The 24,428-nt window shown below is 39.5% G+C and overlaps 1 protein-coding gene across 28 annotated transcripts in view; it reads left to right on the top strand.

Moving 5' to 3' along the window:
- PTPRD (protein tyrosine phosphatase receptor type D) overlaps positions 1–24,428 on the top strand; it is a 2,297,910-nt gene that overhangs the window by 2,149,304 nt on the left and 124,178 nt on the right. For 17 of the 28 annotated variants that reach the window (XM_077475060.1, XM_077475071.1, XM_077475065.1 and 14 more), the window contains 3 exons: positions 707–748; positions 4,282–4,379; positions 24,217–24,340. In XM_077475060.1, the coding sequence (XP_077331186.1) occupies positions 707–748; positions 4,282–4,379; positions 24,217–24,340 (264 nt within the window). The remainder of the gene's footprint in view (positions 1–706; positions 749–4,281; positions 4,380–24,216; positions 24,341–24,428) is intronic. The other 11 variants (XM_077475070.1, XM_077475068.1, XM_077475074.1 and 8 more) reach the window with 1 other exon arrangement.

Below are 24,428 nucleotides of genomic sequence, written 5' to 3'. Positions count from 1 at the left end.
AATGCCACCAAAATAAAGCTCTATTTGTGCGAACAAAATTATAAAAATTTCATTTGGGTACAGTGTAGCATGACCGCGCAATTATCATTGAAAATGCGAGAGCGATGAAAGCTGAAAATTGGGCTGGGAAGGAAGGGGGCGAAAGTGCCCTGTATTGTAGTGGTTAAACACCTTTACTGATAGTGTTATGCAATGTTAATGCAAGCCTTGCTTGTTGCCAGTGAACATGCCTGCAACTGGCAGGTTGCTGTAGTTCCCCTTTATTTCGTTTTTCTGTCCTAATAAGACAAAGATGTTTACACCTTAGGTAGATTGTAGACATTTTTCAGGGGTAGGGCTTGGAACTCTTTAAGAATAACTACCTTTTTTTTCCTGTGTAGAAGCTGTAACCTTCTACAATCTGCTAATAGTGAAAACATTTTTGAGGCTTTTGATTATCATTGTTTTCTTCTAATAACTATTATCGCACAACTGTGCATGCTATATTATAAGTGTTTTGCATGTTGATGTCCCACACACATAATACTGGTTTAATGTGAAAATCACTTGTCTTTCCATTAACACATTTTAATTTTATTTCACCCCTTTGCTTTACAAATGTCTTCAAAACTGAAGTATTTCATTTTATCAAAACGACATAGGTTTCCCACTGAATTTCTTCATGACATTATCCCGTTTTTTATTTATACACTCATTTGCTTTTCAGGTTCAGGTGTCGCCGGTTACACTGGTAACCTCCATTCTTCAAGTTAGTTTCATTCATTATGCATTAGTCATGTCAATTCTCCCTTTTCTTTTCTTTTAGGAGGCTTTCATGTTCTCTTAGCTCCCTACTTTTTCACCACTTAATCAAAGTTTTCATATCATTTGGTGCAGAACAAAGGGTTTGAAACAATGTAAAATATATTCCTTCACCTGTGGTCTAACTGTATCACATTCCTTTACTTAGCTAACGTCATGATTCACTGCACAATATTGGCCTTCAGGCTAGGCGAGTTGGCTTAGGGAATACTCTTGGTGACTACTGGAGATGAAAGAATTTCATAACATAGCTTCCACAAGCTGTTTAGATGCCATCAGTCAGTTTTGTTTTGTTTTTGTTTTGCTTTTTATAAAAGAGGAGGACCTTACCACTTAAAGAAAGTGTTCCATGACTTCAGGCTTAGAAGTTGTCATCCTGAGACTAAATGGCCTGCAAGTATATGGTTGCTTTTCTATGCTAATACCATGGCACCCCTATGTTCTTGAGCACTGGGCAGATACTTCAAAAATAAGAGTGCCTTAAAGCACCATTATGGTAATAATAAGACCCATTATGTGGTGTGGGAATTGGTTGGGGGGGGTTATGTTCAGTTTACCTAGGCTGAAACTCCTACTTCTAGTCATTGAATAAAATAGTCACTTTCCTCTTTTCCATTCACCAAATGCAAAATGAAGTGAAGAAAAAAAAAACGTCTTTAAAATGGCCTAATCCAAACCGGGGCCATTTTTGTATGGCAGCTAATTTGGCAATATCACACAAGGGTTTTTTATTAGCATTGTCTTTCAAGAGTTGGTTATTAATATTCTACATACAGTATTTATAGTACAAAGCAATGGGGCCAAGCTATTGACAAAGGAATATCCTACAAAAGACTAGATCCACAAAATTAACCACTTCAGCTCCGGAAGAATTTACCCCCTTCCTGACCAGAGCACTTTTTGCGATTCGGCATTGCGTAATTTTTACTGACAATTGCGCGGTCCTGCAAAATTGTACCCAAACAAAATTGATGTCCTTTTTTTCCCACAGTAGAGCTTTCTTTTGGTGGCATTTAATCGCCTCTGCGGCTCTTATTTTTTGAGCTATAAACAAAAAAATATTGACGATTTTGAAAAAAAAGCATTTTTTTTTACTTTTTGCTATAATAAATATCCCCCAAAAATATATTAAAAAAAACATTTTTTCCCTCAGTTTAGGCTGATATGTATTCTTCTACATATTTTTGGTTAAAAAAAAATCGCAGTAAGCGTATATTGATTGTTTTGTGCAAAAGTTATAGTGTCTACAAAATAGGGGATAGATTTATAGCATTTGTATTATTTTTTTTTTACTAGTAATGGTTGCGATTTGCGATTTTTATGATTACTGCAACATTATGGCGGACACATCGGACAATTTTGACACATTTTTGGGACCATTGGCATTAATACAGCAATCAGTGCTATAAAATTGCATTGGTCACTGTAAAAATGTAATTGGCAGTGAAGGGGTTAACACTAGGGGGCACTCGAGTGGTTAACTGTGTTCCCTGGGAGGTGATTCTAACTAAAAGGGGAGGGGACTGACTGGAGGAAGTGATGGATCGTGTTTCCTAGCTAATAGAAACACACAATCTGTCACTCCTGTCAGAACAGGGAAGTGTGTGTTTACACATGCTTGCCCCTGTTCTGAATCTCATGCTCATGATCGCTCATGGCCGGCAGTTATCACGACCGTCGGCCATGGGCATGGCACCCCCACTGTGCAGCGTACCTCTGGTGGTGTTCACGCACCAGCTATCCTGACCCCGCGAGCCAACGTATAGCTACGACGGCTCGCACAGGGGAGCCAACCTGCCGCAGTATAACTGTGGCGGTTGGTTGGGAAGCAGTTAATGAAAACACAAAAAGCATATTCATAAGACAGTATAAAAAAGTTGGCAAAATAAAATAGTAAAGGGCAGGTGGGAAATAAGGTTTAGGAAGGGATAATAAAGGATAGCAATGTTTTAATTGAATGAATTTGTAATTAGATTTAGTTAAAAACAAAGGTTTAAGGTTGCTTGAGCAATTTTTGTGTTAAAAAGAAAAAAAACATTGCTATTAGTTGCTGCTAAGATCTGCATCTAACTACATTGTGATGGATTTACTAAAGGCTAAAAGACTGTGAACTTTACAAGTGCAGCTGCACTAATTTTCCTTAAAAAAAGTAAATGTGGTAAAGCTTCACTTTGTAAAGAATACCCAACCGGGTGCAAGGAAAAAAAAAAAAAAATCACTTTACCACATTTACTAAGCTATGGGGATAATGCGTGCAACTGCACTTCTCCGTTTATTTGCTTTTAGTAAATCAACCCCATAGTATGAATTTTTGTTTACTTTTTTTACAAGTACTCACACTGTAAAACATGCATCTTCCAACATGTGGTAATGCTTCTATAGCAGCTCTGCTACAGTCGGTGACAGCAGGTCCCTTAGCATGTTGGGCATGTGGTCAGCTGGGAATGGCTCTAGGACAGGGGTCTCAAACTGGCAGCCCTCCAGCTGTTGCGAAACTACAAGTCCCATCATGCCTCTGCCTGTGGGAGTCATGCTTGTAACTGTCAGCCTTGCAATGCCTCATGGGACCTGTAGTTTTGCAACAGCTGGAAGGCCACCAGTTTGAGACCCCTGCTCTAGAATGTACAAGATATTCCTAGGTTTTTATCTGGTTAGGGAAAAAAATTCTTCCCTTCTTCGTTCGATTCTTTGTGAAAAAATAATCCAAAAAGCTAATAGCATGGGTCTTCAATTCCTTAAAAAATCTGAGATTATAGGTACTTTACATTTCTTCCCTTAAGTAATTTACGGCTCAAAAAAGGATTGAATCTGATAGAAATCCACCATGTGTTGTCTTTCTGAATGACTTCATACTGTAATAAACATTCCATTACAGTGTTTCTTTCAGCTTCAACCATAAACAGGTTGTTTAAGTAGGATATGCATTGTAGGACAGCAAAGACCACTAAGGGCTGGTAAATTGAATATAAACCCCCTTCTGAATTCCATTTTCAATCCTACAGTGGGTCAGAAGGGACCATTGCTGATTGGGATTAGGGTTTCATAACAATGACAAAGGGTTTGATTTGACATAGCAGGGGTTCACACCTCTCATTATAGGTGTGCCATCCTGTAAGCCTGAGGTGCTGGGCTGATGTTTTATAAGGGAGTGCAAACTGAAAATAAGAAGAATGAATCCAGTGGGTTGGCTAGTAGAATTGTTTGTGGATATTTGTATGTTATGAATCAACCTTATCTGTGACAAGTCTTGGAATCTGTCGGTTGGTTCGCTCATCTCTAGTAATGTCTCTTGCATCAAAGCTTATCCTTCCAGAGCATGTCCAGCTTTAAGTAACCAAACTTATCTGCCTGCTTCTCACACATGCAGCATTTACTACTTACACATTAATAATCATGTTGCTGTTTTTACTGTGCCTTGTATGTGTGTACATGATTTGACATGTGCATTTGTCTTCAAATTGTATCCCCTTTCCTTTTTAGGCATGGCCAGTCATCCTCCCATACCTATACTAGAACTTGCTGATCACATCGAAAGATTGAAAGCTAATGACAACTTAAAGTTTTCTCAAGAGTATGAGGTATTATCTTTATTTCTTCTTAAAATAAAAATAAATAAATAAATGAGGTGCAAATTCGTTATTTTATTTTCTTAGTCATACATTACAGGACACGGGATCTTTAATCACCTGAAGGTAGCTGCAAATAACCCACTGTAATGACTAAAGACTGGCAAAAAGGAAAGGCTTCATGGACATCCCCCTAAATAATCCCTCCCATTCCCACCTAGCCTCAGTATTTTGCTAATGTCCTTGGATGATGGACTCTTTTCTCTGTACTAGGAGAAGCTTATGTTCATCCTATGGAAGTTTTCTCTATTCTGTGATATTTTCTCTATCAAGATTGTTTATCTTTCAAGATCCCTGGCTGCACCATAGCTGCTTTGTCATTTACTACAGCTTCCAGATTGGTTGACTCTTCAGCTGAGCATTGGAGGATCACACCTAGACCCCGCTAGATTGAAAATGTGGTGCCAGCCTTTAATGTTCATAAGAACACTGGAACATGCTTAGGTACTCATCTTGGCATCACATTGAGTTAGCCATAGGGCGCTATACAAGTCCAGGACCATGGTCTGCCAGTGACAGAGCCATGTCCCTGAAAATCCCTTAGGGAGTATGCTTAATGTGGAATGCAAAGCCCTCTTTTATTCCTGCCTACAAGACTTCCCATCAACACGTTGGTCTGTTCAATTTTAAGTGCACTGCTCCCAAGAGATACACAGTGTGGGTTACCTGTACAATCTTCTGCTAAATGATTAGCTCTTCCTATCTTTGTGAGACAATTTTCAGTGGACGCTGCAGACTCCATGAAAGTCCCTGGAATCTTCTAAGAGATTGAAATTCTTGGGCCTGATGTTAGACACAACCTTGTCCAGAATCTTTCTGCTTTTTGTCCCTTCTAAACTCATGTCCAGCCCCTCAAGGCTCAAAGGAGACGCTCAATTCCTGCATGAGGGTCTTAGTTGTCATGGTTGTTTCCTTCAATGCTGTACCAAATGCCCAGTTTCACTCCTGACCATTGCAACACAAAATCTGGCAGTATGGGACAAACAGACCCAGTCCTTGGACAGCGCCATGCCTCTGATCCAGAAGGCCAGACTCCTTCTGAGGTGGTGTATTTCCAGTCCAGCACTGGAGTCAGGAAATATATTTTCCCCAAGAATGTGAAAAGTGTTTGCAGCTGATGTTAGCCTGTTAGGATGGTGAGGAGTCCTTGCAGTGAACTTGGTCTTCAAATGAAGCCCATCTCCCTATCAATATCTTGGAACTCAGGGTAATTTGGAGGACTCCTGATGAGAATCCATTTAGATCATGCCATGGCCGTGGCCTACATCGACCATCAACGGAGAACCAGAAGCTTTACCACTCAAGAAGTAGTGAAGTTGATCCTCTCTTGGGGAGAGCTGTACTGTGGCCCTGCCCCTAATCCACATTTCAGGCGTGGAAGATTTTCAGGCGGCCTTTCTCAGTTATCAGCATCTAATTCCAGGTGGAAAAGGCTCTTCATCAAGAATGGTTTCAAGTCCTTTGCCACAGATGGGAGATATCATTTGTGCACCTACTGGCATCCAGAATCAGCAAACCCAACAAGTTTGTTGCCAGGTCCAGGGACGCTTAGGCCTTCACTGTGGATGCTCGAGTTACTCTGCAGGATCAAATAGGACCAGTTAATCTATACCTTTTTACCTCTTCAGTTTTTCCCTTGTTTGCTCTGCAGAATTGAGATGGAGTACATTCTGGTGATACTCATTGCAATGAACTGACTCAGAAGGAAGTGATACTTGCACATACTCAGATTCTTAGCAGACTCTACATAAGTCATTGCAGTTCTTCTGGACTTTCTGTATCAAAGACCGGTCCATTATCCTGCTTCTCAGTGGCTGGCTTTAAAGACATGACTGTTGAAGCTCAAGTTCTAAGGGACAGGAGCTATCACATTTTTCATCCCTATTCCTGAGGCCCGGGAAGTCAATGTCTACCTTCACACCTTTCATCTTTGGACTTACTTCATAGGAAGCATCTTGTCCTTCCTCCAGTCTTGTCTAGATAAGCATCTGGTGTTCAGTACAGTCAAAGGAAACTCTAAAGCAGGATCTCTACGATAGCAGCCTTATCCTGCAAATTGCCCTTCCTATTGTTACACAAGGACAAGGTTGTCCTGAGGCCTAAATCCTTGTTCCTCCCTAAAGTGGTTTCTTCCATCCTAATAAAGACATTTTATTCCCCTCTCTATGTCCTGCTCTGGAACACCCAAGGAAATTTCTCTCAACTTTTTTGACATTGTATGCTTTGTTATAGTATATCTCTCGACCACGGCCTCTTTTAGGCAAATTTATACTTTGTTATTCCAGAGAACACTTGAAAGGGACTCCCTTTTTGAACTCCATCATTTCTAGGTGAATTAGACAAGTCATAATTCAAGCCTGTAGTCTGAAAGTTAGGGTTCCTCTCATCTCCATGAAGGCACAGATCTGTTAGTGCTTCACTGGCTTTTAGCATCAAACATCTTATTCTCAGGTTTTTCTCACATTTGCAAGGAGTATGGTGCAGAACCCAGATCTAACCCTCTGTTAACACAATCTTCCTATTGCTTGGTACAGAATGGAGGCTAGCTGTGAAAGGAATGGCTTAATAGGTGGATTTGCCTGCAACCTTTATTTTTTGCCAGTGTCCAATCATCTGAAGGTGGCTGCATTTAACCCATGGTACTTGTTAAAATCCAGTGTCACATACTCTATGAAACAGACTGGCTAGTCAAAAATCCTATTTTATTTATTAAATTTGAATTGTTTTGATTCTTTGCTAAATTAGTCAGTGATTACAAACTAATTGAAGATTTTCATATGACATGATACTTGAATAATAAGAGTGGCTGCACAGAATTTCTAACATTGTGGTCACTAACACAGTTCATATATATGTATCTAAACTATGTGTATAGCTGTTTGGATGAAGTTCCAATTTAACCAGGAATCTCTAATTTTATTATATAGAAATCAAGATGATGCTAATTTTATGTTTATTCTTTTAAAATGGGCACCCTTTAGCATTTTCAATACTCTTTCTCAAACACCACTACTCTATTACTGTGTTGATGAGCAAAATGCATTACTGCGATTACCATTAAGCTTAATTCATTCATTACATTCCCCTTGATTTGCTAATTACATTAGTGTCCCTAATGTGATATAAACTTACTAGTATCATTCTGTCATTTATCTTAATAGTCACAAGTATGCTCCTACTAGGAAAATTAAATTGGAGGTTTCTAACACATTAGCGGCTTTTTATTGTATTAGGAACAATGCAGTGCATTTTCCATTTTGCCTAATACAAACCTGTTTCAAAGAATAGAATTTTGGTGAGATATCAGAGTCTTGTTCTGCAAGGTCTGATTAGGTGGGCAATAATTGCCAATACAATGGATAATGCTGTCATAATACCAAATAGATCAGGACAAGCATAAGTGTTACTAATAATATAAGAACTATAAGTTACACAGGGCATACAGTATATATACAGTTGTCACAAGCCATGCATTGTTAAAGTGGTTGTAAACCCTAGAACAAAGAAAGAAAAAAAAAACCTGCAAGACAAAGGTATAATGAGCTAGTACGCATAGCATACTAGCTCATTATGAATTACTTACCTGAGATCGAATTCCCTGCAGCCGTCCTCGTATACCAATCTGGCGGGAGCCACAGGTAACAGCACACTCAGTGAAGAAATGGCACGTACGTGCCATTGCTTCAGTTTGCTTCAGTGCGCCTGCAAATACAGGGGATATCTCCTAAACCATTCAGGTTCAGGAGATATCCAGGGTAGCTATAGGTAAGACTTATTATAGGCTTACCTGTAGAAAAAAGTGTGTTGTAAGGTTTACATGTGAATGTTAAAGTGGTCTTAAAGGCTTACATTTTTTTTTACTTTCTGTGATCAGGATTGCCCCCAGCCCCTCTAAATACTTACCTGAGCCTTATCTTGATCCAGCACTGTGCCCAAGAGCAGCTGCTCTCTCTCTGCTCTCTCTCTTCTCACAGCACAGAGAGGCAGCAGCTGGAGCGATTGACTCCTGCTGCTGTTAATCAAATTCACAAGCCAATGAACAAAGCCATGCATTGTTAAATGTTAAAGTGGTTTTAAATGCTTACATTTTCTTTACTTTCTGTGATCAGGATCACCCTCCTTAGCCCCCCTAACGCTTTCCTGAGGTCTCTCTCTGTCCAGCAATGTCCACGAGTTTCTCAGCTATCCGAGATTCTCCTTCCTGATTGGCTAAGACACAGCCGTGGCACCAATGGCTCCTGATGCTGTCAAAGTCAGCTAGCCAATGGACACAGGGAGCTGTGAATTGGCTCGGGTGCCCCCCATAACAAGCTGCTTGCTGTGGGGGCACTGAACTGGAGGGAAGGGCCAGAAGCCCTGAAGTAGGACCCGAGAAGAGAAGGATCCAGGTTACTCTGTGCAAAACCACTGCACAGAGAAGATAAGTATAACATGTTTATTATTTTTATGAGGGAAAAAAACGAGCCTTTACAATCACTTTAAGTCAGACATTTGTTTGGAAGGGTAGGAAAAGACACCAAGTACAAAGGAGATCTTACTTTAGCAAATAAATACGTTATTAGAACACTATCCTGTTATTTGTTAGTTAGTCTCAGTGTACCTTAATAGCTAAAAGAAAGTGAAACATAAGTTGTGGAGACCGCCACATGTTTGTGTAGATAATTTCTGTTTAGGAATAGCCTTAATTGAACAATGGCCTCATATATCTAAATTATGTGTCACACTTTTTGGTAATATAATCAATTCAAAACAAGGTGTGCATGCCCACACACCAAGAGTTCTAGGGACGATGCCTAAAGATTGTTAGGACTTTGTTAGATTGACTTGTTGGGTGTGTGGTTTTTACATGTAGGGAGGGTATAGTCAAAACATTCCTCACAGTCTGGTTGCCTCTATCTACACTGTAGTAATTAGAAGGAGTATGCTGGGCAGATCTCAGAATTACATGCCACTACATTTCCTCCATATTCAAAGGCACTCCTAGAAAGGTGTCCCTAATGTTTCTATTCTAACTGTTCTATACTGCAGTATGTTAATCCCTCCTCTTTCTGATCTAGGAGATTAGCCAGACTGATCAAAACCCCTCCCCACCAAATACTGCATATCCCCATGTTGAAGGGATCATGCACTAAAGCCTATCCTGTGAACCCAAAATACCCTACATGTTTCGCTCAAAAATAGAGCTTCATCCAGGGTGCAACAAATAAATGGCTACTATTCGCTAAGCTACTTCTATTTATAGATATTTCTTAAAATGGCTACTCCTAAAAGGACCGGTGCCATCTAGTGGTTCTTTAATGGAACATCTGTTGTCCCTATTGCGTTGTTTGTTTATTTTTTTATTTATAATATATGCCATCTCAAAAGTAATTTTTTCTCCCATCAAAATATAATCATAGTCATCATTTTGTGCTAAACACACCTCAGTCCAAAATCAATATTATTAATATATTTTAAAAATTTTGGATGCTATAAGATACTACTCCCCCACAAAAGGTAAGTAGGTGAAGCCTTTGTTTAGTCCTATTAGGAATCAACAAGGCTTCACCTACTTCCCATTTATGTGCTTTATCGGCAGGTGAATATGTGAATCGAGGACAACCCTGAATAATAGTTAATAGGGGGTTTTAAAAAAAACATATGGGAATAAAGTTTTTCTTTAAAAACATTATAAACCTTCTTATCTACACCTTATGGTTTTATCTGCATTGATCATGTTGCTTCATGGTTTAATTTGCTTCCCTGTACACACAGCCTGTAGTCAATAATCTTCACATTCCTGTGTCAGAAATTTCAGTTTGGCTACATTCACACCTGTGAATTTTAGTGGTAGGCGTCTTCTGCTTCGTGCCTTGGCTTTGAGCGGCTAGGTGCAGTCATCGTGCTCATTCAATATAATGACAGGTCACCAGTGGCCCCAGCTGTTCACGGCTCTCTGCACAGCCAGTGTTCTGAGGGCCCGAAGATCACAAGCAATATTTCATTTCGGGCCTTGTCCCCTGCACCCTTGAGATTTCTCTGAATCTTGAATGTATTGATGATATATTTAAAGGCTACGTTCACCTTTGTTCACTTTTTTTTCTAAATTCCAGCTCCCCTATGTACCAATATAGCATTAATGTACTTATTTTGCAAAAATAAAAAAGCTTTCCATTTATTCTACATCTGCATACCTCACTGTCCTCATGGCTGTTTGAAAATACTGCTTCATTACTTCTGCCTTACTTCCTCGACAGACTTTAGGTCATGACACAGGAAGGAGTTCACTAGCTGAGGGTAGATGATGCGAGGTGTGTGCTAATGAGGTCAACTGGTCAACTCCTTCCCATGTCATGCCTTGAAGTCTGTCCAGGAAGTAAGGCAAAAGTAATGGAGCAATGTTTTTAAACAGCCATTGAGAACAGTGAGGTGAGTGTGTGTAGAATAAATGGAAACTTTTTTTTATTTTTGCAAAAGAAATACATTAATGCTATATTGGTACATATGGAGCTGGAATTTAGAAAAAAAATTTGAACAAAGGTGAACTTAGCCTTTAAAGTCCTTGCAATTTTACTTCTGCTGCACTCACACAATCATACTACTGACCTGATGCCAATTAACCTAATTAGTTGAAAAAATGTTCTTTCTGCTATTCCTTGTTAGGAACCACTTCCTTTGCCAGCTTTTTGTTGCCCTGTCCCAAATTTTATGAGACATTTTGCTGCCATCGATTTCAAAATCACCTTCATTTGTCTTAACTGCTTGCTGACCGCATTTCTTAGTTATACAGCGACAGAGTGGCTCCCCTGCACCAGATCATGTATCTAGTACTTTATCTGGCAGTTCAGACACAGCACAAGCTGATCAGTGGGTGCCGGCCAATGGATGGCTTCCGGCTCCCGCTGATCGGCGAGGGGAGACACAGAACAGAGCTATGCCTGTTCTATGTAAACAAGGCAGAGCTCTATTCTGTCAGCAGGGATATGATGGATTTTCTTTCCCTGCAAAGCAGGGATTCAAATGTATCAGATCCCTTAGTAAAAACAACACACATAGTACAGAAAAATACTGGTTACAAAACACATTTAAACCTTTGATCGCCCTTGATGTTTAACCCCCTTCCCAGCCAGTGTGTCACTGGTTCCCATAAAGTGTCAGTTAGTGTCAGACTGTCCATCACAATATCGCAGTCCTGCTATAAGTCACTGATCGCCACCATTACTAGTATGCACAAAAACTAAAAAATTCTAGTATATATCTCATAGTTTGTAGACTTTATAACTTTTGCGAAAACCAATCAATATATGCTTATTCAGATTTTTTTACCAAAAATATGTAGCAGAAGACATATTGGCCTAAATTTATAAAAAAATATTTTTTTGTATTCTTTTTATTGGATATGCTTCATAGCAGAAAGTAAAACATATTGTTTTTTTTTTGTTTTTTCTTAATTGTCAGCCTTTTTCTGTTTATAGCACAAAAAATACAAAACCCAGTGGTGATCTAATACCACCAAAAGAAAGCTCTATTTGTGGGGAAAAAAGGACATACTGTAAATTTTATTTGGGTACAGTGTTGCATGACATTTTAAATCAAATATCATATAAAGGCATCATTTACTGCTTTATGTTATAAATATGACTTCTGCAAGAAATATTTTTAAAGGGGAAGTATGACCAAAGCTCTTTTGGCCATACTTCTCCTGTGGCTCTTAGCATAGTACTTGGTCCTGTGACCCAGATTCAGCCAAGAGTGGGCTAAAGTTTACTGTTGGCTGATGTCACAGTGCTGGTCCAGGCTCTACAGAGATCCGAACAATAATGTCAGGATGCACACAGATGCCTGACTGGCTTAGCCTCTCGGTGCACTTCTGAGAGTCTGAGCCAGCCTCTCCCTCTTCTTCCATAGCCCAACACTCCAGTGATCGCTGGAGGGGCAGAGCCCAAAGGTGACTGACCAGCTGTCTTTGATCGCTTAGTACTTGGTGTAGAGCTGGCAGGGGACAGCTGCAGCATCGGACCAATGCTGCAGCCATCTAGGTCAGTATGTAAGTTTGTTTTGTTTGATTCCCACACATCTCTTAAAGATTAGCCCATTAAAATTGAGTTTCTTGTTATATATTTAATAACATTTAAGGAGAGACTAATCTATGCGTATATTCATATTTTACTCATTGCTGTTGGTTTTGTTTTTAGAATATATTGATAGTGTATTTACAGTGCCTTGCGAAAGTATTCGGCCCCCTTGAACTTTTCAACCGTTTGCCACATTTCAGGCTTCAAACATAAAGATATCAAATTTAAATTTTTTGTGAAGAATCACCAACAAGTGGGACACAATTGTGAAGTGGAACGAAATCTATTGGATATTTTAAACTTTTTTAGCAAATAAAAAACTGAAAAGTGGTGCGTGCAAAGTTATTCTGCCCCTTTACTTTCAGTGCAGCAAACTCACTCCAGAAGTTCAGCGAGGATCTCTGAATGATCCAATGTTGTCCTAAATGACTGATGATGATAAATAGAATCCACCTGTGTGTAATCAAGTCTCTGTATAAATGCACCTGCTCTGTGATAGTCTCAGGGTTCTGTTGAAAGCGCAGAGAGCATCATGAAGACCAAGGAACACACCAGGCAGGTCCATAATACTGTTGTGGAGAAGTTTAAAGCCGGATTTGGATACAAAAAGATTTCCCAAGCTTTAAACATCCCAAGGAGCACTGTGCAAGCGGTCATTTTGAAATGGAAGGAGTATCAGACCACTGCAAATCTACCAAGACCTGGCCGTCCCTCTAAACTTTCAGCTCAGACAAGGAGAAGACTGATCAGAGATGCAGCCAAGAGGCCCATGATCACTCTGGATGAACTGCAGAGAACTACAGCTGAGGTGGGAGAGTCTGTCCATAGGACAACAATCAGTCGTACACTGCACAAATCTGGCCTTTATGGAAGAGTGGCAAGAAGAAAGCCATTTCTCAAAGATATCCATAAAAAGTCTTGTCTAAAGTTTGCCACAAGCCACCTGGGAGACACACCAAATATGTGGAAGAAAGGGCTCTGGTCAGATGAAACCAAAATTGAACTTTTTGCCCACAATGCAAAACGATATGTTTGGCGTAAAAGCAACACAGCTCATCACCCTCAACACACCATCCCCACTGTCAAACATGGTGGTGGTGGCAGCATCATGGTTTGGGTCTGCTTTTGCTCAGCAGGGACAGGGAAGATGATTAAAATTGAGGGGAAGATGGATGCAGCCAAATACAGGACCATTCTGGATGAAAACCTGTTGGAGTCTGCAAAAGACCTGAAACTGGGACGGAGATTTATCTTCCAACAAGACAATGATCCCAAACATACAGCAAAATCTACAAAGGAATGGTTCACAAATAAACGTATCCAGGTGTTAGAATGGCCAAGTCAAAGTCCAGACCTGAATCCAATCGAGAATCTGTGGAAAGAGCTGAAAACTGCTGTTCACAAACGCTCTCCATCCAACCTCACTGAGCTCGAGCTGTTTTGCAAGGAAGAATGGGCAAGAATTTCAGTCTCTTGATGTGCAAAACGGATAGAGACATACCCCAAGCGACTTGCAGCTGTAATCGCAGCAAAAGGTGGCTCTACAAAGTATTAACGCAAGGGGGCCGAATAATTTTGCACGCCCCACTTTTCATTTTTTTATTCGTTAAAAAAGTTTCAAAAATCCAATAGATTTCGCTCCACTTCACAATTGTTTCCCACTTGTTGGTGATTCTTCACAAAAAATAAAAATGTTATATCTTTATGTTTGAAGCCTGAAATGTGGCAAAAGGTTGAAAAGTTCAAGGGGGCCGAATACTTTCGCAAGGCACTGTATTGATATAGATACAACAGACTGTATTTAATGGGCTAAAGGTTACTGTTGGCTGATGTCAAAAATGTAGTTTCTTGTTATATATTTAATAACATTTAACCACTTGACAACTGGACACTTAAACCCTCCTTGTGACCAGACCAATTTTTAGCTTCCTGTGCTCTCACACGTTGAATGACAATTACTCATGTAATACTGTACCCAAATTCATTTTTTGTCCTTTTTTCATACAAACAGAGCTTTCTTGTGGTGGTATTTGATCATCTCTGGGTTTTTATTGTTTGTACTATAAATTAAAAAATACCGTAAATGTAGAAAAAAAACTAATTTTTCTTAGTTTCTGTGATAAAATTTTGCAAATGATTAATTTCACTGATGACATGTGACACTGATGTGGCACTGATGATAGATGGCACTAATACGTGCCACTGATGACACGTGACACTGATGACAGATGGCACTAATACTTGGCACTGATGACAGATGACACTAATATGTGGCACTGATGACAGATGGCACTGATACATGGCACTGATGACACGTGACACTGATGACACATGCCACTGATACGTGGCACTGATGACACATGACACTGATAACAGATGGCACTGATGACAGATGGCACTGATACGTGGCACCGATGACAGATGGCACTAATATGTGGCACTGATGACACGTGACACTGATGTGGCACTGATGACAGGTGGCACTAATATGTGGCACTGATGACACGTGGCACTGATGACACATGACACTGATGTGGCACTGATGACACATGGCACTTATACGTGGCATTGGGGACAGATGGCACTGGGGACATGTGGCACTGATAGCTGGCAGTGGGGACAGATGGCAGTGACGTACTGTGGGCACTTTATTTTTCGTGGTTTTTTTTTCCACTCACCGCTGCAGCCATTGGTCTCTCCATCCTCACACGCTGTCTCTGTGTTAGGAGGGAGAGCCGGCGATGAGAGATGATCTCATATGTTTACATATGAGATCATCTTTCATTGGACCCTCAGATCACGCTGTAAACAGCTGCTGTGATTGGCCCTTTTCAGCGATCTGTGACTGGCTGTGTCTAAGGGACATGGCCAGCACAGAACTTACCCCGATGTGCGCTCGTGGGAGCGCGCATTGCCACTGTAAACAGGAGGACGTCCAGGGACGGCCTCCCGACAAATGGCGTCCGCGCTCTTTCGGCAATAGCGCAGGCACCTAGTGGTTAAGGAGAGACTAATCTATGCGTATATTCATATTTTACTGTTTTGCTGTTGGTTTTGCTTTTAGAATATATTGATAGTGTATTTATTAATATAGATACAACGGACAGTATTTTAATATTTAGTACCTTACCTCACTGTGTTTCCCCGTAGGCTTCATATATATTAAGTAGATTTGACCATCTGGACTTTAATCTTATGGAAATATAAAGAGGGTGTTGGTCTGCTGATGGTCATGCCCTAGTACAGAGACAAACTGCTGAATGGCTGATAAAGACATCTGCTTGACTTGTTATATTTCTAAGTTACTTTAGTTGCTTGTAGATAGGAGTATATTTAACATGACATGTTTTGATATTGGACAAGAGTAAGGATGAGCCAAACACCCCTGGTTTGGTTTGCACCAGAACATCTGAACAGGCATAAAATTCGGAAGAGCACACGAATGCCGTTAAAGTCTATGTGACATGAACATGAAAAATCAAAAGTGCTTATTTTAAAGGCTTATATGCAACTTATTGTCATAAAAAGTGTTTGGGGATCCGGGTCCTGCCCCAGGGGATATGTATCAATGCAAAAAACTTTTTAAAAGTGGCTGTTTTTTCAGGAGTAGTGATTTTAATATTGCTTAACCATTTGTCGACTGGCTCACGCTGATATACGTTGGCAGAAGGGCACGTACGGGCATATTAACGTACCTGTACATTTCCCTTTCAGAAGTGGTTTTCAGTTCCAAAGCACCCTCTCCATGTTGAGGGCATGTGGCCTGGTGCGGTTCAGGAGGGGGAGGCACTCTCTCGTCCCCCCTTTTCCTGCGGCCTGCCAGGTTGCATGCTCGGATAAGGGTCTGGTAGGGATTTTGGAGGGAACCCCTAGCCATTTTTAAAAAAAAATTGGCGCAGGGTTCCCCTTTAAATCCATACTAGACCTGAAGGGCCCGGTATGGATTTTGGAGGGACCCCCATGCAATTTTTTTTTTTATTTTTGGTTTGAGGTTTCCATTAATATTCATACCAGACCCAAAGGGCCTGGTAATGGACTGTTGGGGAGGACCCATGCCATTTTTTTCAATGAGTTTTATCTATATTGCCGAGACCCGACAATTCTTTACAGCTGCGATCAGTTTTAAATGACTTTTTCCTTTAAAAATGCCATTTTGCTGTGGTACTATTGTAAATACGGGAAAACTGTGCCACTTTACAGGCATACTATAGACACCCCCCATGCACAATATTTAAAAGAACATTTCATTTTTATTGTTTCACTTTAAGCATTATTAAAATCACTGCTTCTGAAAAAAACTTATTTTTTTAAAACTTATTTTTTGCATTGATACATGTCCCCTGGGGCAGGACCCACGTCCCCAAACACTTTTTATGACAATAACTTGCATATTAGCCTTTAAAATTAGCACTTTTGATTTTTCTTGTTAATGTCCCATAGACTTTAACGGCGTTCCGGCGGCTTTTGAATTTGCCCTGAACACCGCATGTTGTTCGGGCCGAACCATTCGCCCATCCCTAGGCAAGAGCACAAACCTGCTTTTCAACTTTGCAAAAAATAAAATTAAAGTGTGTTGTGAGAATGCTAATTGTGTGACGCACATCCTTGCCAGCCTCATTGATTGTATGATTACATTGCTCCCTCATCAAGTAATGATTAGTTGAGTCACCTTTATCAAGTTATAAAAATGTGGATTAAAACAGAAACGTTTCCAAGCATCATTTTATGGATAGTAGAATAATATTCTGGTAGGAAATGTTTGTATATTTTAATTAGAATATATTTTGAATTGACGCAAGTCCGTAATAACGTTTGTTTTCAATTTGAATGAGCTACTTTCTCTGGCCTAAAATATGTGCATGCACTAACAAAATGCTTGAATATTGAAGCAGAGATATAGAAACACATGTGGATAATACATTTCTATTGTAAACATGTACAAAAAAGTTCCTTTATGCCAGCATGGATACATGGATTTAAATTCGTCAGGTTCAGCAGGCACTGGTCAAATTTTGATTCATGTATGGTCAGGCTGATTGTACCCAAGTCAATCCATACAACCAGCATGTTGGAATTTTCTACATAAGGTTAATGCCAACGGCAATAGCTGCTACCAGAAACCATTGTATTCTGCCTGCCGGGAATGCTCCCTGCGCCCCCCCCCCCCCCACTGGCAGAATACAATAGCACAGCGGGGGGCATTTCCCCACCAACAATTACTATTTTAATGGAGGAATTGAGAGATTTTCTTTCCTTTCACCTGTGGTGGAAGGAATGAATATTCTCATCATCTGTGGCCAACCTTAGATCTCCCACTGTTCTAACCACTTTAAGCCCACAAACTCCATAAAGAAATAATTACTATAAGGCATCAACTTTCAAAAAGCTTCTCAATAACTATGGCAAAATGTGTCATGTATATGATATTAACAGCATGACCCTGTATGTTTATTAGACATGTATAATACAACAATATTTTCATATAGACAGCTCCTGAAAAACAGCTAAGAGAAAGAGTGGCAGCACAATACTTTTTTGAGTACCAGTGCTATGATGGCAAATAGTCAGTGATGCAGCTAGCCCTCCCATGGCTGAACTATTAAAGTGGGAGTCCGCCGGGAGTTCCGCCGTTCTTTTTTTTAAAAAGCCAGCAGCTACAAATACTGCAGCTGCTGACTTTTAAAATAAGCCCAGCGCGCCCACGATGTCGGCACCCGAAGCCGATCTCTCGATCGTCTCTCCATCTTGGGTATGGGAATCAGGAAGTGGAGCCTTTCGGCTTCACTTCCCGGTTCCCTACTGCGCATGTGCGAGTCGCGCTGCTCAATAAGGATGGACCCGCTGCCTCTGGGATCTGTGTGTTTCCCAGCAGGCAGCGGGGGACTTTCGGAAAGGGGCGTAATCTACACCCCTTTCCGCAGAGAGCTATCCCGGAAGTGGGTGCAGATACCTGTACTGTACAGGTGCCTGCACCCCCCCCCCCCCTGAAAGGTGCCAATTGTGGCGCCGGAGGGGGGGAGGATTCCAATGAGTGGAAGGTCCACTTTAGGGTGGACCTCCGCTTTAAGACATTGAATATTGCTTTTCCTAACACCTCTGCCTCTCGATGATCAAATGCTAGCAGACTTAAAATACTGCTCTGTTTGGCTACTAGTCTAGTCAGCAGCATGCCAGATGCACTCTCTTATTGGAAACTAGCAGGCCACAGCATCAGAAACTGTTGTCAGACGTTTACTGATTTTTTGATCATTAATTGGTAGGGTTGGATGTGCCAGGTGATCAGTATCTATGGGGCAGGGCAGGTGTACTGGTATTGATCTTATTTTTGCAGGAGCATGAATTAAGACGATAATGTATCTCAAGCATTTAAGTAATTTCTAGAATAAATATTGATAACATTAATAAAATTCGCAAATTGTTTTGTATCTGTCGGAACAGCATATTTCCAGGTTTAATTTTTTTTCTGTCAAGGATATAAGGTTTCTGTTGAAAGAAAAAACTACTTCCAGTTGACTGGCTAAGTAAGCCTTGGGTTCCCATCTGCTTGTAAGCTCATGGTTACTTCAACAACCATGAGCTTATAACAGAAGGGTCCCGCTCACTTTGCTCATTAATGAATGTTGTGAAGAGCCGAAAAGTCCCTGATCAAAGCCATTTATTAAAATCTACACACACATAACACCACCAGCTACCCCACTCTATGCCCTACTTGTGACAGTTCCCCTGTCTGTGTGTACATCATGTGCCTTCTGATGACCGCTGTTTTTCTCCCCACCTCCTTGTGCCTCCCAATCCCTCTAAGGCTGTTCTCCTGCCCATTTCTGCCCTCTGATCCACACTGCTCTGACCCCCTTTGTGCACTCCAGATGCTCTCCCCCAGCCCCTCACAGCATGTTATTGGTGCACATGGTTTGCTACAATGCATCATGGGCCTTTTTTTTTTTTATGATATTTATTCAACTCCATGCAAAGTAGCCCACTACCCTGCATTGTAATGCACTAAACTGGGATAAAATGTATGCCTACATAATTTTATCAAAATGCACACCAACACAGCTCATACATGGCATTGTGGATTTTTATTATAAATTGCCTTTTTACAGCTTTACATATCTGTGATGTTTACCATTTCACAAAAAAATACATCATTTAAGTTGTACTAATATGTGTTATTCAGTATTGCTAAACCCACAACAGTAAAATCAGTCTGTATATGCAGTAAAGCATGCTTGTTATAGTCACTGTGAAACCTAAGGGGTTAATCCTCTGCATTATGTAAAAAGGCTGTGTGATCCTATCTTCTCTGATCCTCCCCTTCTTCCACTGTCCCCAATCAATCTCCTGAAAAGACAAAGCATTGGAGTCACACTGCACATGCTCAGTTTGGTGTATATTGCTAGATAGTTTTTTTTTTTTGTTTGTTTCTTGGGAGGGTGCATGTGATTGGCACAAGGCCAATCAGCACTGTCCAGACAAAGAGTCAGGGGTCCTGCAGCCTCATAGAACAGTCAGAGGAGAATGAAAATTGCTATATACTGCTGATGAGAAAAGGTATTTAGCAGTTTATATTTACTAAAATAATTGCATTTCCATATTCTGTGTACCGTGGGAGACCAGATATAGTGAATGCAGGGTCCTGGGTTTAGCAACACTTCTTTAACTTAAATTGGTTCTAAAGGCTCAACATTTTTTTTCAAATGTTTTACCTTAATGCATTCTCTATTTTAAGGTAAAAATGTCCCAGTAATTGTCTAACCCCCCCCCCCCCCCCCAATACTTACCTGAGGTTAAAAGTAGAGAGCAGGGTGTGTCAGTGAAAGGGTTAAGGCATAGGGATTAATTTACTGAAGGCAAATCCACTTTGCACTACAAGTGCACTTGGAAGTGCAGTCGCTGTAGATCTGAGATGGGGCATGCAAGGAAAATAATAAACTCCACATTTGTTGTACATGATTAGACGATAGAAATCAGCAGAGCTTCCCCTCATTTCAGATCTACAGCGACTGCACTTCCAAGTGCACATGCATTGCACTTGTAGTGCAAAGTGAATTTGCCTTTAGTAAAGCAACCCCATAGTATCTGTACTTAGTTTTATGTTTTGAGCCAATCTTCCTCATCTGATCTTCCAACACTGGTTGACTTCCTGTTTGGGAAGTAATCTTACAAGTAAAATGAATACATTCAAAGAAAAATACTTGTAAAATATTTTACAACTCTTGAGAGTTATGGATAAGAGGTTACCTGAAGCTGACAGTTGCTGCTCATCAACAGGCAGAACTTACTTAGGGGTTGGTTTAATAAAGGAAAATAGGCTGTTTACTTAGTAAAGTAAATTTTCACTTTTCTCTTAGCTTAGTTAATGAGGTTAAGCTCTGCTGATTTCCATGATACAGTTATTTTTTTTTTTTTACAGGTACTTATAAAGCACTGTCAATTTAGGCAGCGATTTACATATATATTTAAAATATAAAATAGCTATAGTGAGCGCATCAATCAATGTAGCAGCTGGCATGCAAGGTGACTGTACAAAACCCTGTAAATAAAATATACCGTAAATAATAAATGTGCAGCGCTTAACAAGAGTAAAAAAGTATATATCCAAAGCAATAGGTTAATGAAAGGTCCAATTATTAGTAAAGTGAGTTATATGCAACTGTGGAAAAAAAGTTTATAATATGTGAGAAGTCCATCCGATACATAATCTATAGGTGTACTATGTGCTCACCAAAGACATCAAAATATCAAGCAGAAAGTGGTATCCACCAAATATCACCAAGATCCGTGATGATTTCCTGTGCAAATGAACCTCCACCCAAACTTTGCACTCACCAGAAATGAGACATACAAAAGTTCCAATGAGTAATCCTTAGTTGGTCTCCCTTAGTTTATCACGTTGACCGCATGGATTCCTTCTTCCAGGCAGCAACAAACTAAGTGCAAAAAAGCTCAACAACCAGGAGCCCAAGAAAGCTTATATAGTGTAGTATTTATTGCCAATAGTATTTAAAATACATGTATATATGCTGCAGCATCTAAAAACAAGCCAAAGAGATTTACAATGGTGGCTGCTGCTCCAAACACATGGACGTGGCGGTATGACATCAGAACGTAGGCCCCTCCCTACTCGTTTTGTGCGCATGCACGTTATCAAGAGAGGCATATTCCTTGATAACGTGCGTGCACACGAAACGTGTCAGAGGAATCTATGAGGCCAACGGGATAAACTAAGGCAGATTGACTAAGGATTTCTCATTGGAGCTTTTGTATGTCTCATTTTGGGTGCATGCATATTTTGGATGGAGGTTTACCTGCACAGAAATTCATCATGGATCTTGGTGACATTCGTGAATACCACTTTCTGCTTAAAATGTTGATGTCTTTGGTGAGCGCATAGTACACTTATAGATTACGTATTGGATGAATTTCTCACATATTACTGTATGTCTATTTGTTTTCACAGTTGCATATAACTTGCTTTACTTTTGGAATTTTCAAAAGCTTATTTCTTTGGATATATACTTTTGTTAAGCACTTTGCATATATATTTATTATACATTCACATCAGTCCCTGCCCTCAAGGAGCTTACAATCTAAGATCTAAATCACATTCATACAGTAGTGCCATGACTGGCGACCCTAGTGCTGCTAGGCAGAAGTGCTAACCACTTAGTCATGGTGCTGCCCAATCTTGTGAAAATTAACCTTTCAAAGTGAACCCACTCTACTTGCTTCGAGAATTAACCCTATATCATCTAACAACTTCCATGAGTGACAAAGATGCCCTGTAGTTGATCACCTTTCTTTTAGCTATTGAGATCTAATATTTGACACTGTCAGACAAATCCAAAGACAAAGAAAGTAAAGATAAATACGGAAACATACATAAATCCTTTTAAGCTTGTGTATTCGAATACATGCATAGGCTCATTCATGAAGGCTGAGCTCACAACATGTGTAACCTGCAGTGAATAATGCTATTTTCTAATATAAAACACTCTGAGCAGCTCATAGGAGTTTAAAACAAATAAGTATTAACCTGAAAAACAAGAAATCTTGCGGCTAGAGCCAAGTAGCCAAGTAGTCATTCTGGGCCTGGCGGAAAATAGGTAACTTCATAATTTATATGGAAAATTGTGTAACTCATCATAGCAACCAATTCCCTTTCTTTGTTCAGACTTTTTGAACAAAATTGAAATCGGATTACTTGCTATGAGTTACTGATTTATATGAAGGCTAAATTGTGAAACTTGAATATAGCACCAGGCTATTTCTTTCACCATAATTATCGAGTTGCAATAATAACATGTTTTAACCTGTTTTGTTGTGTAAAAGCATTGAGATAGATTAATGGGCAGTAATACTTCAGTGGGAGCACCTATGGATCCATGTGCAATAAAAGATATCACCTGTACTTATAGGACAAAGGCTAAGCACATACAGTTTATATTTATATGGCTGTATTAAGATAGTTTATGTAATCTGGATTAAAAAAAGATAGTTTATGTAAAACTTAGTATTTTTTATTTCATATTTCTATGAAAATGCCTTTTTAATCTGAATATGGCTTTACATAAGAGAATAGGCAATACGATCTGCATATTTAAACAATTAGAGATAATCAAGCACAAAAGTAAATGGTACCTCCCTCCCATTGCTCATAGAGCAACAATACTGTTGTTTTCCAACATAAGCAGCCACTATAAATATAAACAGATAATCTCAAAATATGCTACCGTGAAGCTATAACATTAGCGGTGCTAGAATATCAAAGCTGTAGAAAGATTTGCATATGAATACTATATAGGTAACTGACAATGATATGATGTAAATATTGATTTGTTTGGGCAAAAAAGATTAGAAATCCCCACTAATTTGCTTAGAATTCTATTAAGAACATACTACAACACAAGCAATACACACCGGTATACGCATCACAAAATATGATCTCTGCATAGTATTGTTTAAAAAAGTGAACCTGTCATTATCAAATGGGTGCCTAAGGTAATAATATAGCTAAGTACCTTTTAATTCATTTTAGTGAAACCCCTAAAAAATCGAGTACCAGACTGTACGAGGGTCCTTAGACCCCTCATAACTCAGAAAACTTATAATCCCAACCCTGCCTGTCAAATAGCAGAGCTTCTCCTGCACCATGAGATTCTTGCATTTGGCGGTCCTAATGTGTATGGACAAGTAGGAAAACATTGGGCTGCTTCTACAGGCAAAATACAAAACTGTAAGCATTTTTTTAATCCAGTGTGCATGAACTCTAATTGTGACTGACATTTTTTTATTGGACACCATAGACTCTATACATTATTGTAAACAAAGACATCAATCACATTATAATGCATCCAGACATTTTTTTTTTACATTCAGTTATCACACTGCAGGATTTCTGTACATGAGTTATGGACTTTTAACAATAAATAAACTTCTCAACATTTCAGTGAAAAAAATGTAGACTAAATTTTAAACAATAAAAATGGTGTTGCTGTTCACACACCAGTGAAAGCTATTTTAGGACAGCATTTTAATTTCTTGTCAACCAAAGGTGTGTTTTCTATGCCTATCTTTGTGATCTGTCTTTAGAATATGTTAATTACTGAACCATGAATAGTTTGCTTTTTACAAGAAATTACATTGGTACAGTTTGTCATTTTTGATACTATTTTTTTTTTTAAATAACAGTTCCATTATGTGTTCCATTATGTTGCCTTTTGTTTCATTTACAGTCTATTGACCCAGGACAACAGTTCACATGGGAACACTCTAACCTAGAAGTTAATAAACCAAAGAACAGATATGCAAATGTAATTGCATATGATCACTCACGTGTTCTGCTTTCAGCTATTGAAGGTAAGGTAATGCTTCTTTCCTCAGTAACTACAGTATTAACTTATTATCATTTAACAAACAGCTGCTTTGCAACATTCAGTTAGTCATT

This window comes from Lithobates pipiens, unplaced genomic scaffold (assembly GCF_037356315.1).
Source record: "Lithobates pipiens isolate NorthernLeopardFrog02 unplaced genomic scaffold, aLitPip1_a1.2 Scaffold_13, whole genome shotgun sequence".
Lineage (NCBI taxonomy): Eukaryota > Metazoa > Chordata > Amphibia > Anura > Ranidae > Lithobates > Lithobates pipiens.
The sequence above is the reverse complement of the archived record's forward strand: the minus strand, read 5'-3'. Positions and strand labels throughout refer to the sequence as shown.